Consider the following 16,450-nt stretch of genomic DNA (forward strand, 5'->3'; position numbering starts at 1 on the left):
TGAATCACTATGTCTGTTTCAGTCTGTTATTTAGTCACTACAGTAATTACAACGTGTGTTCACATCCACAAGAACCACATGGGTTAGCCTACTCTATACAGTATTCACAACCGTAGTAGTGTTCACTTCAGAGCCACAGATGGTCCGTCTAGTTATTTACATTATTTACACATTACTTTGGTTCATTCACACATTACTTTGACATTTTTGCTTTGATGGCTCTGACATGAGCCTTCCCGGCAAATTTCTGAGCAGCTTGCATTTTCCTTTTTGTTTCTGCTTTAGTGGATTCGGCTTTGGATTTTATAGGCAATTTCTGTCTCTGCTACTCCCTCTCCACTTCTAACTGCTCCAAATGCAAAAATCATAAAGAGTACAAACAATGTTTATTCTATAAGCTAACTTCCTTTATCTGAATAGCCATTTGTGATTTATAGCATGAAATTACAAATATCTTTCAGTCGTGTTGTTTATGTTTCAAAATGATTAAACTATTCAATGTCAAAATATAAACAGTAGAAATAATGGAAAAATAGTCAGCTACGGTCTTGCTGTAAAACACCAATGCAAATTTAATTTAGCATTTAGACAGGCTATACTGTAGCAAAAGTCATCACATGTCTGCCACAATCACGTGTGTTCTTAAATGTGTATTTCACGTCTTCCATGTCGAGAGCAGTTTTGATTTGGGCTTACATGGTAAACAACTCAAATGAATGTTTTGGGCATTGTTTTATCCAGACGCATACATTTGTCCATATATGGCCAAGTATAGACACATTGTGGGTTTCCCGGACGTCGTCTACATCAGTGTTTTTCAACCACTGTGCCGCGGCACACTATGCCGTGGCATATTGTCTGGTGTGCCGTGGGAAATTATGCAACTTCACCTAATTGGTCCAAAAAATGCAAGGCACTGCAGACGGAAATTAGCCTTTGGCTACATTTTGGCACATTGGGTAGGCCTGTATGTGTTGCTGTCGGCAGATTAATCTCCTGCTCAGAGCGAAAATGTTGTACAAACCCCAAAACCAGTGAAGTTGGCACGTTGTGTAAATCATAAATGAAAACAGAATCCAATGATTTGCAAATCCTTTTCAACTTATATTCAATTGAATATACAGCAAAGACAAGATATTCAATGTTCGAACTGGAAAACTTTGTTATTTTTTGCAAATATTAGCTCATTTGGAATTTGATGCCTGCAACATGTTTCAAAATAGCTGGCACAAGTGGCAAAAAAGACTGAGAAAGGTAAGGAATGCTCATCAAACACTTATTTAGAACATCCCACAGGTGAACAGAAAACATAAAAAATGAAACAAAGCAGCCAATAGAGACAATAAAAAGTCGTTCTCGCAGTTGTTGGGTATGAATTCAAACCATAACCACCCATGCATCACTATAACTCAAAGTAGGTGTGCTGTCACGACCTGTCACATCACGCCGTGACTTATTTTGAGATTTTTGGTGTTTTCCAGTGTGTAGTGTTTTAGTTCTTGTCTTGGGTTCCTATTTTGGTGTTAATTGTCATGTACGGAAGTACTTTGTGGACGCCATCTGCTCCACACGCTGTAAGTCTTTGCTGTCGTCCAGCATTGTTTTTGTTGACTTTGCTGCCAGTTCAGTTTTAGTTTTGTTTTGCATAGCCATCCTTAAGCTTCAATGCCTTTTCTTAGCGGCACTCGCCTTTTGTTTATTTTTGGTTTAAGCCTTATATACCTTTTTACCTGCACTCTGCCTCCCGCATACTGCGATCACGACAAACCGTGTTCCCGACATCTACAAAGCAATTAGCTACCTGCTGCTACCTACTATGTCGAGCTCTAGACAGAAGACACTCAATGGCACATTATTTGCGGATTATAATTACTGGTTTGCAGAAAATATTTTTAACCCATTTAGGTGAAATTACATAATGTCCCACGGCACACAAGACAATATCTCATGGTACACTAGTGTAGGCAATAAGTCAAGTAATGTTACTGTAGTCGCATAGCTGACTTTCATGTAGCTGGTGTGGGACTAATTTCCACTTAGTGCCTTTCGCTGTTGGTAATCTACAGAACCCTTTTGACTGTCAACAAGTAGCATGGCAGATGGAAAGATGAATACCATAGGATTTGTTAGTGTGATTGGTTGATAGGACTTATTGACTGGTCTGTTTTTTTGAGGACTTATTGACTGGTCTGTTTTTTGTGTATGTTGTGTAGTGGAGGGGGCACAAAAAAGAGGGCAAAAATAGAATAGAATAGAATGCCTTTTATTGTCACTATACACCGGTACAATGAGATTAAAAGCAACTCCAGTATCAGTGCGACAGTCTATAAATATGCAAAACATAGGAAGGAAAGAAAATAAATAGTACAAAAGGAGGTAAGGTGCACAGTCCAGTCCTGAGAACGAATGTTCTGAATGTTTAAATATAAAATATTATACTATATACATATATACAGAAGCATTCAGACTGTGGGTGGAAAGTAAAAATTGCACACAGAGAGGTGCTAAAGTATAAAATCAGTGCCTATGAGGGTTCACCGTGGTTATAACTTTAGGGAAAAAACTGTTCTTGTGTCTGTTTGTCTTAGACCTGATGACCCTGTAGCGCCTTCCTGAGGGCATCAGGTCAAACAGGTCACAGCCAGGGTGGGAGATGTCCTTGATAATGTTGGTTGCTCTGCTGAGGCAGCGGGAGGTGTAAATGTCTGTCAGGGAAGGGAGAGGGCAGCCGACGATTCGCTATGCTGCCTTTACCACTCTCTGGAACCTCTTCTTGTCTGCAACGGTGCAGCTGCCGTACCATGCTGTGATGCAGTATGTCAGCAAACTCAATGGATGAGCGGTAGAAGGTCAGCAGCAGGTTAGAGTCCAGGTTGTACTTCTTGAGGACTCTCAGGAAGTGCAGCCGCTGCTGAGCCTTCTTAGTGATAGGAAAGAAAGAAAGAAAGAAAAAAGGGAAGTGGAAGAATTAGAAGGTAAACATCTTGCATCCATCCATTTTCTACTACTTATTCCCTTCGGGGTTGCGGGGGGCGCTGGAGCCTATCTCAGCTACAATCGGGTGGAAGGCGGGGTACACCCTGGACAAGTCGCTACCTCATCGCAGGGCCAACACAGATAGACAGACAATATTCACACTCACGTCTTCTACTGTACATTTCCTCTTACAGATCATATTATTTACAGTCTGCAGCTTCTGTCTCACTCAATATTGAGTGTGTTATTACCTTCCTCATCTTTCCTTCTCGTTGTCTGCCCTTTGGTTCTTTGCTCTAACAGCATCTTTCTGTAAAGCAAAGGTCACATTGAAACATCAACCACAGCATCTACTTATCCTTACGAAGGCCACGTTACTAGGCACTGTAATAACCTCTGTGAAGAGTTTGTTTTAGCTTGTTTATTTTATTCCGGACATGGAAACCAATTAGAGCAGATATGCAAGTCAATCATCTTGTTCGAAAAAAAGTAGGACAAAGCATAGCTTATTGAATCCCACCCTTTATCCACATCACGACAATCACCAAACATAGTGTATTAGGGCTGTCAACAATAACAAGTTAACTCATTTTATTAGTCACAAGAAATTATCACATTAATCATATACTGTATACATGGATTAATCACACAATTTATTTTGACAGCAAATTTGACAGCAAATTGAATTGTTATACATTCAGTGATCAGGTCAATGCATACATCAGTGCAAAGATGAGTAAGAAAACTCAGACTGGCGTGCTCGCTGGTAAATTTCACTTCAAAATACACCCTGATGGGACTTTAGCTAAAACTGTTACCAAGTTTTGAGCAAATAAATGATGTGCATTCAATTTAAATATTTTTTTAAAATAATCTGACAAAATAATTATATTTGTTTCCACACCGGGGGTCTTTTTTAAGTTAATTTAAATAATACATGCCTGTAATAATCTGTGATTAATCATAATTAATCAAAATTCAAGCGTGATTAACATGATTTTTTTTTAATCATTCGACAGTACTAATAGAGTTATATATTTTTTGTTCACTCCCTGTGTTCATTATATATACCACTCAAGTTTTAGGACATTGGGGCCCATTTCCAACATTACTGATGCATTATAGACAATATTTGCTGTTCAGATTTGTGCCCATAGTTTTTATCTTATATAATAACTCTATATTTTTCTATGCTACCAAGTGTATACATATTTTCATCTTTTAATTGAGGTGCTTCATTTTAGTTCATCATCCAGACTATTCCATAATGTTATCCTTGTAACTGGTATACACATGCTTTTTTGAGTAGTCTGTGATTTAAATTTTTGGAAAACACCAGCACCTCTTAAATTGACTGCTTCAGCCTGAACTGGAAACAGTTTAGAAGCATGCTTTATAAACTGCTCAGTGGTTGGCTGTCAGGGCCAGCAAGGCCTTATCTGCTGGCCTAACATAAATCATGATCATAAGTCAATAAAAGTTCATTTTATTTTTAATTGACTTTCCATAAATATATAAAAGTATTTCTCATATTCTCTTTATGTCATATTAGGTGCCAGTGTTCTGAATTCAGCTAGCTTGTTGCCAGCGCTGGATGAATTCTTCTGAATCAACATTAGTGTGCAGTGTAAACCAACGAGGGACGTTCAGTTGATAGACAGTTGCGATAGCCAATTACATCATGTTGACAGTATCCTATCTAGGAAGCCTTACATTAAACGTGGTTGTGATTGGATACTCACTTGTCACTCCCTAGTGAGTATTCAATCGCAAGTTGTTATTTGCGAAACCGGAGCCAGAAGAGAAATAAGCGGTACTCACTTTTTTAACCCACAAAACATTGATTAGGCCATTTTCAAGAAGGATATTTAAAAGACAAAACTACATCTTGTGAGACGAGGTCGTCCGACCCTGGAAGCTAGCTCAGCGGTCCCGGTGGAGAAATTGTTTGCTCGCCACTTCCACTCGAATCAACCGACTACGAGCAGTACAAATTGTGTGTTTAAATATGTAATTTCTTTATTTTTTCACATATTATGTTTTTTACAATTCTTTTCATTTTGGCACTGCCATATAAGATGTTTTTATTGCTGATGTGGGTTTATTGATTTTTAAATGCGCCAAAAAATAGTCTGTTTTGTACACTGGTGAGGTGGTTCAATGCGCAGTAGTGCGTAAATGTGTTTCTGTATAGTACTTCTCCAGCAATGGTCGTGTGGTGACTTAAATTATGGTATTTTGAGAGGTAATCATTGAAGTCAGACATCACTGAAGGCCTAGGTGGGAAACGCACGGCCCGCCACTGTAACTGCTATATTAAGATCAATCAGGTCGAGAAATTTCAATGTGTTTGTTTAATTACGTGTGGGTTTGTTGGTGGGTAACAATTTTAATGGCTTTCTTTTGAAGTAAAAACATGGTATTAATGTTTGATTTACAATTGTTTCCCCATATTTCCGCATCATAGCTTATGTATTGTAAGCAAGAACAAATGGACTTTAAAATGTAGCCATTTTTCAATTTTCAATTTAATTTATTGTCAAGAATTAATAACCTGTAGCCATTTTCGTTTTTTATTTCACTCAATATAGCAATAACTTTTGTTTCTTCATAATTTGTTTATATGAGATTTCTAATTTCATTTACTATCGATGGTAACAATACCCAGGAATGTATTTTCATGTACCTTTTATTACTATGTTATTAAGAGCGCTTACGCTACTGTGCACACATTAAGGCTTACAATCTTACCCTAGGAAATAAGCGAAGAAAAGGCTCCCTGCCAGACTCAGAGTTGTAACCACAGCCATGAGCGGCATCAGCACGCCAACAGAGTGTTGAAAATCGCCAGGAGCCAGTGAAGGCAGCGTCATGATAGGTCGGGACGTTTGAGTCAGCTTTGGAGTGACTGTGGAAAAAAAAAATTAAATTCCAACTCATGTCAAGGTAAATGGAACATCAGAACAGGTTATTACTTTGAGACTTTTTGAAATCTGATTTTAGCACATACATTTTAGTGTCTTGGCCCATTTCCATCTTTTTTGCTTTGAAAGCAGGATATAATCTACTTAGATAAAAATATAAAGATTTAGCTACAATTATCAAGATAATACAGTTGTAATTCAATTTCAAAACTCAAAAGCGAGTATTATTATTTTGTGCAGTGCACATTTTCTTTCTGGTCCGGGGGCATAGCACCAAATTCTGGGCCCCCATACACATACACCAGACTCCTAAGGGGCCCTCCATCCCACCCCAAACCCAACATTGCTGCCCCATACACACACAATTGGTACTGCATGGTTTTGGTTGAACCCATCTTTTTAAAAACATTAAGTTTTTACTATTACTATTTTTTGCTATTTACTTATTCCGAAATAGAATACATTCATTTTGTCCTTAAAATTATGCACACAATACCCTATAATAAAAATGTGAAAAAATGTTTGGTGACATTTTTAAATGAACATTTATTAAAGAAAACTAAATAGTCATACGTAAATACGTATTCACAGCCTTTGCCATGAAGCTCAAAAGTGAGCTTAGCTACATCCTGTTTCAACTCATCATCCTTGAGATGTTTTACAGCTGAATTGGAGTCCACCAGTGGTAAATCCAGCTGGTTGGGCATGATTTAGAAAGGCACACACCTGTCTATATACAAGGTCCCACACTTAAAGGCCTACTGAAATGAAATTTTCTTATTTAAACGGGGATAGCAGATCCATTCTATGTGTCATACTTGATCATTTTGCGATATTGCCATATTTTTGCTGAAAGGATTTAGTAGAGAACATCGACGATAAAGTTTGCAACTTTTGGTCGCTGATAAAAAAGCCTTGCCTGTACCGGAAGTAGCGTGACGTCACAGGTTGTAGAGCTCCTCACATCTGCACATTGTTTTCAATCATGGACGCCAGCAGCGTGAGCAATTCGGACCGAGAAAGCGACGATCACCCCATTAATTTGAGCGAGGATGAAAGATTTGTGGATGAGGAAAGTGAGAGTGAAGGATTAGAGGGCAGTGGAAGCGATTCAGATAGGGAAGATGCTGTGAGAGGCAGGTGGGACCTGATATTCAGCTGGGAATGACTAAAACAGTAAATAAACACAAGACATATATATACTCTATTAGCCACAACACAACCAGGCTTATATTTAATATGCCACAAATGAATCCGCATAACAAACACCTCCCCCCTCCCGTCCATATAACCCACCAATACAACTCAAACACCCGCACAACACACACAATCCCACTGCCCAAAGTACCGTTCACCTCCGTAAAGTTCATACAGCACATATATTTCCCCAAAGTTATGTACGTGACATGCACATAGCGGGACGCACGTACGGGCAAGCGATCAAATGTTTGGAAGCCAAAGCTGTACTCACGGTAGCGCGTCTGCTATCCAACTCAAAGTCCTCCTGGTTGTGTTGCTGCAGCCAGCCACTAATACACCGATCCCATCTACAGCTTTCTTCTTTGCAGTCTCCATTGTTCATTAAACAAATTGCAAAAGATTCACCAACACAGATGTCCAGAATACTGTGGAATTTTGCGATGAAAACAGAGCTGTTTGTATTGGGATACAATGTGTCTGAGTACTTCCGTTTCAACCATTGATGTCACGCGCAAACGTCATCATACATAGAAGTTTTCAACCGGAAGTTCCCCGGGAAATTTAAAATTACACCTCATAAGTTAACCCGGCCGTATTGGCATGTGTTGCTATGTTAAGATTTCATCATTGATGTATAAACTATCAGACTGCGTGGTCGGTAGTAGTGGGTTTCAGTAGGCCTTTAAAAGACCTTTGCTTGCACTTCGTCCTCCCGTTTCCTGCATCTTGGGGTCACAACCACAGCAGTCATGCGAGTACATAACACATGGCAGATCATAAACCAAGAATGAAGTCAAAGTAATTGTCTGTAGACCAACGAGACAGGATTATTTCGAGGTAAGGGTACCAACAAATATAGTGGTACCAAAAAAATATCTGCTGCCTTGAAGGTCCTAATGAGCACAGTGACCTTTACCATCTTACTAGATTAGAGATGGCCGGCTGTCTAAACTGAGCGATCGGGGGAGAAGGGCCCTCGTCAGGGAGGTGAACAAGAACCCGATGTTCACTCAAAACTACAGCATTCCTCTGTGGAGAGAGAACCTTACAGAAGGACAACCATCTCTGCAGCAATCCACCAATCAGGCCTGTATTGTAGAATTGCCAGATAAACCATTCCTTCGAAAAAGTTTGCCAAGATGCACCTGAAAGACTCTCAGACTGTGAGAAACTAAATTCTCTGGTCTGATGAGACATAGATTAAACTCTTTGGTGTGAATGCCAGGCATCATTTTGGAGGAAACCAGGCTCCGCTCATCACCAGGCCAGTTTAATCCCGACAGTGAAGCATGGTGATGGCAGCATCAGGCTGTGGGGATGTTTATCAGTGGCAGGAACTGGGAAAATAATCAAGATAGAGAGAAAGAGGAATGCAGCAATGCACAGAGACATCCTCGATAAAAACCTGCTCCGGAGCATTCTTAAACTCAGACTGGGGCGCTGGTTCATCTTTCAGCAGGACAATAAAACTAAGCACACAGCCAAGACTTAAAAGGAATGGCTTCTGGTCAATTCTATTATTGTCCTTAGGGGGCCCAGCCTGAGCTCAGAAAATAATCCCATTTAACATCTCTGGAGAGATTTGAAAATGGCTACGGACCAACGCTTCCTATCCAACCTAGAGTAGCTTGAGAGGTGCTGCAAACAGGAATGGGTGAAACTACCGAAAGATAGGTGTGCCAAGCGTGTGGCATTGTGTTCAAAAAGACTTGAGGCTGTAATTTCTGCCAAAGGTGCCCCAATATAGTATTGAGCAAAGGCTGTGAATACTTATGTACATGTGATTTCTTAGTTTGTTGGTTTTTTAATACATTTTCAAAAAATTCTAAAAAATACGTTTTCACATTGTCATTATGGGGTATTGTGTGTATAATTTAATCAATTTTGGAATAAGACTATCGTAACACAAATGGGGGGAAAAGTGAGGCACAGTGGATGCCCTGCAATTTTCTCCTATGCTGCCACAGATAGATTTACTATACAAATACCCCCTGGTGCTCAGGTACAATCCCCATTTATCCCCCCCACTCTGACGCCCCTGTTCAGGTTTATTTATGATGAATCACGCTTTTCCATCTGGCAATCTGATGGACGAGTCTGGGTTTGGAGGTTGCCAGGAGAACGCTACATTTCGAACTGCATTGTGTCGAGTGTGAAATTTGGTGGACAAGGAATTATGGTGTGGGGTTGTGTTTCAGGAGTTGGGCTTGGCCCCTTAGTTCCAGTGAAAGGAACTTTGAATGCTCCAGGATACCAAAACATTTTGGACAATTCCATGCTCCCAACCTTGTGGGAACAGTTTGGAGCGGGCCCCTTCCTCTTTCAACATGAGTGTGCACCAGTGCACAAAGCAAAGTCCATAAAGACATGGATGACAGAGTCTGGTGTGGATGAACTTGACTGGCCTGATCTGAACCCGATAGAACATCTTTGGGATGAATTAGACCGAAGACTGAGAGCCAAACCTTCTCGACCAACATCAGTGTGACCTCACCAATGCGCTTTTGGAAGAATGGTCGAAAATTCCTATAAACACACTCCGTAACCTTGTGGACAGCCTTCCCAGAAGAGTTGAAGCTGTAATAGCTGCAAAAGGTGGACTGACATTATATTGAGCCCTATGGGTTAGGAATGGGATGGCACTTCAAGTTCATATGTGAGTCAAGGCAGGTGGCCAATTACTTTTGGCAATATAGTGTAACAACATACTAACACTGGTTTCTCAAACTTCCACTTTGAGACCCCTTCCAAAATCTCTATTGTCATGTAATCTGAAGGTCAAAACAACATGGCTCCTCAATGTTCACACTTTACCCTTGAGGAGGTATGTAACTTGGTAGAACAGGGTTCCATCCTTGGCCCGCAGGGAGCACTTGTACCTCCCTTGTTCGTCCAATCGGAGCTGATTCAACACCATGAACGCGTCGTCCATCACTACCAAGTTTTTAAAGTCACTCCCACTGAGCTGCACACATACATAGAAAGTGATGAAGTGCACAAAGTTAGGGAAGGTGGTCGACATACACTAAACTGCGGACTGCTGGTCACAGTCATGTTCGTGAGTTAGTTTATTTGGAAAATGTTTAACAAAGTTAGTTTAAAGATACTTTTCAGGACAATTCAACATGTCTGAATAGGGGTTGGCAGAAGCAGAGTTAATTTATCCGTAACCGTTCTTTGTCTGAGCAAATACGGTCGTCTATCATAATCGGACCATTATTCTGCTCACTTCCTGTGTCGAACATGCTTCCATGCAAAGTAGGAATGCTCGCACTTGGAACGTTTTAGGTCAAAAGTAAACAAGAACATGGCTTAAGCTTGTCTTTCTTTTCTTGGTAATATATCCAGTACAGTAGATCACTACTCCAAGGGTAGAGTTACGATCTGAGACCACTAGTAAATAGTAAAAATACATGAGACACCCATAAAAATTGTGATTTTAGACACTCTTAAAGCCTTGATAATGCTATGCTCTGCCAGCTCGCTCCTCCCCCTCCAAACCCTGCTCCGCAGCTTGATATTGACATTCTCCTCCGATTTCGGCTCAATATTTACAATAAAAGTGACATATCACTTAATTCTAGCTACAACAATAATGTCCGTGGCTCTTTAATTGCAATTGTTCGCTTTTTGGTCTGTTTTTTTGTCTGTACTTCATTTTAGAAAAGTACTGCTACTATGTATCTAATGGAAAGTTATCCATCCATCCATCCATTTTCTACCGCTTGTCCCGTTCGGGGTCGCGGGGGAAGTTATCCATATCAGGTAAAACGTGTCTATACATATAAAGTCAAAGACTAACCTTCACATCGTGCTGTAACTTTGCACCTTTGCAAAATACTTCTGGACCAAACATCTATCCTTATTCTATACTGTTTACAATGCTACCATAATCTGAGTTCAAATCAATTTCCCCTCGGGGATTAATAGAGTATTTGTGATTCTGATTGTGTGGAAATATGGGGAAATACACTAGTGGTACACTGGCTCCATCTAGTAGTAGTCCAAATAATCACTTGATTAATTTTCCTATATTCAAACACAATGTTACTGTTCAAACTGTGTCTAATGTTACTGTGGCCAACATATTAAATATATTAAATAAAACATCTGCCTTGTTTTAATGAATACTTAGGCCTACTTTGCTACTGTATTTTATTGTTGGTCATCATGGTGGTACTTGGAAAGCCAGTTTTTTTCCTGAGGTGGTCCTTAGTGAAAAAAGTTTGAGAACCACTGATCTACTACAACTACAAAACAGCTAACTAACAAAATGCAAACAATAACCTGTTAGCCAAGAATGTACAACAATTGTTCTCAACCAAAGAGGAGAAATCTAACTTTAGAAGCAAATTAATTTAAGAACTTTCAGTTTTGGTTGATTTTGGCGGCGCCACTGAACCCAAGTGGTAGTGTTTTGCCAGGAAAAGACCACATTCCTCCTGATGACTAGCGCATATAGCATCATACTGACATAATGTTCACTGTGATATTGGCACAAATATCACACCTCTAATGGCTGTGCTTATGTTAAATAGCAGACACTATCAATAAATGATCTTGGATTACGCTGCAAACAGGACGCCACTAGCAAGAACATATCGGGCGGATTCAGGTCTGAAGAGATTTTTTTCGAAGGAAGTAGTAGCGAAACTATCACACTGGTATCGATTTATTGTTACCACACACATTTCCGATACCTAATGTAACCCATATGGAAATATAGTGTCACTAATATATTCTCCTATTATTCATTTCTAATCTATGGTGTGCCAAAGTCACTTTGGTCACTTAAAAAATGTTAAACTTGATGTGTCAAAGTCATGTGGTCACTACAGGGTTAAATTAATGATACATGCACGCAGCACGTTATTCACATGTTGGCCGGTAGAGGTCGCATGCACCTTTCTCATTCCAGACATTCCTTCACTGAACGTCAAAGAGTGAAGGCACGAGTCATATCGTTGTGTTACAAAGACAAGGTTTATAAGTTAAAATACTTGTCACTTCTCAAACCGAGTGTTGGAAAGGCAGCATAAGATAGCCTGGTTCCAGTGGGAGCTGGATTGCTGTGTTTTGTGCTGCTGAGAACTTCAGTAAGTGTTACTTTGTGAGTGAGGCCTACTAGCAAGCCTGTTAGCCTAGCCATCCTGTTAGCGCTAAAGAGAGGAGTTTGATAACAAGACACAGAGTTAAAATGTACAAAACCAATTGGAGTAATATGATGTCTTGAGAGAATGCCCTGTGACATGTTAGCATGTTGCAGTTGGATAACTTTATTGTATTTTCGTTTTGTGTAAAAGAGAGGTTTATTTAATGTTACTGTGTTCAGCCTTAGCAGTGAGCAGAGGAGCTGCATTCATTTCAATGCTGCTAAAAGCACCCTCGTCATTCTGCTTAAAGGGGAACTGTTGATACATTTCATTTATTAAATTGATACAGTTAAAATGATAACCATTATAATACATGATGACCAAAATGTGATTTCAGTTAAATAATCATTTATTTTATTTTGTGATGGTTTAAAAAGTGATAATTCACAGTTCATAATTTAAAGATAAAAGGGTAAAAATCCTTAAATGGACGTAACTCATTTCATTCATTGAAGTCATAAGTAAGAGGTGAAGCTACTATAGTTTTCATGATTTGATGCTGCTGTTAAAGTCTTACAGACTTATATGGAGTACAGTGTGAACCGACCAGTATTCATATATCCATAACTAAATGGTTAAAATGAGTAACTGTGTTTATTGATTTAAAATTGAAGTTAACATGGTACCATATGGAAGAGAACTAAGAGTAAAAAGAGTATTCTAACTGATTACATTCTGTACTGCTATGTGCAGATTGGTTTTTGTATGATCCTGAAGTCTGGTTCCAAACTGGACTTGAGTTATGATGGCGAGCCAGTCCCAGTGAGTGAGAGTCTGCGGAGAGGGAGCGTTTGGATGTAGTGTGGCCAGCTGCATCGGTCTCCACACTCTGCAGCGACCTATAACTGAACTGATCCACCATCAGAGTCGCAAGTATCGAACCGAATCAGTATGGAATAACGGATTACAATAGAACTAAGGATTCCCAACCAAGGAATATAGACAGTGTTCAATTCATTACTACCCGGGTAGAATTTACTTTTTCAAAGGACAATTTAAAAAGGACATTTCTTCTATTTTGCTACTTTTGAATTTTTGCAACAGAGCTCTATTTTTATTTATTTTTGGGGGGTATTTACAATTCAAAAAGCACACTGTTCATGTGTTATTGTTTATTATTGTGCAATAAATTTGCCAGCAGTTGTTCTGTGGTCCACTAAGTACGTAACGTCTCATTGCGAGTCTCTCAATTATACAGCCAAGAACCTAGTAATCTTAATTGTTGTACTAACCTGCTATCCTACAGTAGGGGTGCTACACACTTGGCGAGCCAGCCAGGAGCGCTGTGATTCCGAATTCATACTGTGCGTACAATACAGAACAGCTCTGGCAACGTTTATTCACAAATTTTGTAATACCTCTGACTTTACACTTGAAATATGGATGTCATTAAGTCTGAAAACATTAAGGTACCCAGTTCAGTACTGGTCAGTGGCATGTCTGGTACTGAAGTAGATGAGGAGGTATTTGACTTTTTGAATCAATATGGGTCCATTGAAAGAGTGGTTAAAATTGACAGTTCCGATGCTAAATTCCCAAATTCTGCTATTGTTGAGTTTAAATCTGGGGAAGGTGTTAGTGTTCTTGCACGTGATTTACCATATAACAGACCTTCTTCAGATGACAAAATTACACACTATGTGCAACTTTTATCTAGTGTTTATGCTGCTAATGCAGGTTCGAACATAACCAAATTCTACCTGTGTGAGCTTGAAAGCATTGCAAAATTGAGTGGCACAGACTTTGAGAAAATCCTGCGAGAGGAGTTGGCCAGAATTCAAGAAAGCAGGCCAGCTCAACGAGATGAGGATGTTGAGCACCAAACCCCCTCGTCTACTCCTCACAAGAGTGGAGTTGAACCAGCATCAGTCCAAACCCCAACTCAGTCCACTCTAAATATGAATGCGGTCCCACTTAGACAAACCCTGCCTATTGGTGCCAGATCACCCTTTCAGCTACCACTTGACCAAATTAACACACCTGAGGTGCAGAGAATGGTCGTGGAGCATATTGTAAAGAGCAGTGACATGTCGTCAACACACCATGCCAGGTTGAGGCCTTTCTCTGGGAAAACTCCCTGCCCCAGCCTGGAAGCCGATTATGACACTTGGCGTAGTAATGTCGAGTTCTACTTCAGCGATTCCACAATCCCTGACAAGCAAGTGGTCAGAAGGATTGTAGAAAGTCTCCTTCCTCCAGCTGTAAATGTTGTAAAGCATCTTGGGCCCCAGTCGAGCCCACGTGACTATTTGCATGCTCTTGACTCAGCCTACGGTACTGTGGATGATGCTGATGAGCTCTTTGCAGCATTCCTTACCACCGACGCAGAGCCGGGTGAAAAGGCTTCTGCTTATTTACATCGTCTACAGTCAATACTGAGCAAAGTAGTCAAGAGGAATGGCATTCCTGCCAGCGACGCAGACCGGCAACTGCTGAAACAGTTCTGCAGGGGATGTTTCAACAATAGTTTAATCACACATCTTCAGCTGTCCCAACTGCAGAAGGATGCCCCACCCTCATTCTCCGAGTTGTTGCTCTTAGTGAGGACGGAGGAAGACAAGCAGGCTGCCAGATCTCGTCGTATGAAGCAACATGTTGGATTCCACAAAGCTAAAGTGCAGTCTAATAATGTGAACGTGTACAAATCTGATACAGATGAGAGGGACGTAGCAGCCGTTGCTGTAAAGTACAACCATAATGAGAGTACAAAGAAAATACAAAAACAACTTGCACAACTTCAAGCCCAGTTGGCAAACCTGAAAGCGTCCATGGATGAATCTTCCACAAAGGCTACCTCCAAGGGAGCTAAGCAAAAGAAACCCAAGGAAAGAGAGCCTAAGACTGAGGCTGTCCTAAGAGGCAAAAAGAGACCACGAGCGTGGTATTGCTTTAACTGTGGCGAAGATGGACATATAGCGCCAGCTTGTCCCAACGAGCCCAACCCGGAGGTTGTTGAGGGTAAACGCCAAGAACTCAAAGAGAAACAAAAGCTGTGGGACGAACAAAGCAAACAGGATTTATAAATCATGTTCCTGTTGAGGAGCAAACAGGAACAAAGACTAACACAAGCTCCAAACAAAATGTTTCAAGTTATTCTCACAGAACCAAGCACCAATCTAAAATACCAAAAGGTTTAATTGGCAACAAATGCATCAGTAATGTGACTGTGTCAGGTGTAAATTGTAACTGCCTTCTTGACACAGGGTCTCAGGTGACCACAATTTCAAACTCATTCTACACAGAGCACTTGTCAGAACAGCCTATCCAGCCATTCAATCTTCTTGATGTGGAAGGTGCTAATGGTCAGTCTGTCCCATATTTGGGCTATGTAGAAGTCAGTATTAGGTTGCCAAAAGAGTTTATTGATACTGCACCCGAAGTGAACACTCTAGCATTAGTTGTCCCTGATCAACGCTCCAACAGTGACCTTCCTGTTCTAATAGGGACCAACTTACTTGATGTATTATATGATGAAGAGTGCCAATACAACACTCAAAAGACCACTTCAACTGTTCATGGCTACAAACAAATCCTCAGTGCACTTGAATTTAGACAAAAGCTAAAGAGCACTGGGCAAATAGGTCTAATGACACTCAAAGCGAAACCGCAGAAAGTTATTCCTGCACATGATAAAGTCCTTGTGGAAGGCCAGGTCAATGTCAATCTTGCAAATACGGAGAAATTGGCAGTTCTGGAACAGCCAAGAAAGTCTGTCTTACCTGGTGGCATTTTCGTTGACTGTTGCCTCGTCACTTTGCCCCAGCAGCCTCAGCACAAGTTGGCTGTTTGGCTGAGAAACGAGACAGACCATGACATAACACTACCCACAAACTGTATTGTCGCAGAACTGCATGTTCCTGATAAGATTGTTGAAAAAAGTCCATTACCTGACAAGAATGCAGCTACTGTGAACTGTTGTAGTGCAACATTTTCTCCAAATCAGTCCACAAACAACACCCTGACATTTGACTTCGGCAATTCTCCTCTACCAGAGGAATGGAAAACCAGAGTCACAGAGAAACTCAATGGTTACTCTGATGTGTTCGCACATCATGACCTTGATTTTGGTCATGCCACCAAAGTCAAGCATCGTATCAAGCTCAAGGACGAGACGCCTTTTAAACAGCGTTCAAGACCCATACATCCCAATGACTATGAGGCTGTGAGGAAACACCTTAAAACACTGCTAGAAGCTGG

The 16,450-nt window shown here is 40.4% G+C and overlaps 1 protein-coding gene across 3 annotated transcripts in view; it reads right to left on the reverse strand.

Moving 5' to 3' along the window:
- Positions 1 to 2,443: 2,443 nt before the first annotated feature.
- Positions 2,444 to 16,450, reverse strand: part of LOC133632863 (izumo sperm-egg fusion protein 1) — a 32,513-nt gene continuing 18,506 nt past the window's right edge. For 2 of the 3 annotated variants that reach the window (XM_062025630.1, XM_062025628.1), the window contains exons 8-11: positions 9,915 to 10,065; positions 5,728 to 5,884; positions 3,228 to 3,286; positions 2,444 to 2,917 (exon numbers count right to left, since the gene is read on the reverse strand). In XM_062025630.1, the coding sequence (XP_061881614.1) occupies positions 2,862 to 2,917; positions 3,228 to 3,286; positions 5,728 to 5,884; positions 9,915 to 10,065 (423 nt within the window). In that variant the 3' untranslated portion in view covers positions 2,444 to 2,861. Of the gene's footprint in view, positions 3,093 to 3,227; positions 3,287 to 5,727; positions 5,885 to 9,914; positions 10,066 to 16,450 lie in introns of all 3 variants that reach the window. The other variant, XM_062025629.1, reaches the window with a different exon arrangement.

This window comes from Entelurus aequoreus, linkage group LG17 (genome assembly GCF_033978785.1).
Source record: "Entelurus aequoreus isolate RoL-2023_Sb linkage group LG17, RoL_Eaeq_v1.1, whole genome shotgun sequence".
NCBI classification, from domain to species: Eukaryota; Metazoa; Chordata; class Actinopteri; order Syngnathiformes; family Syngnathidae; genus Entelurus; species Entelurus aequoreus.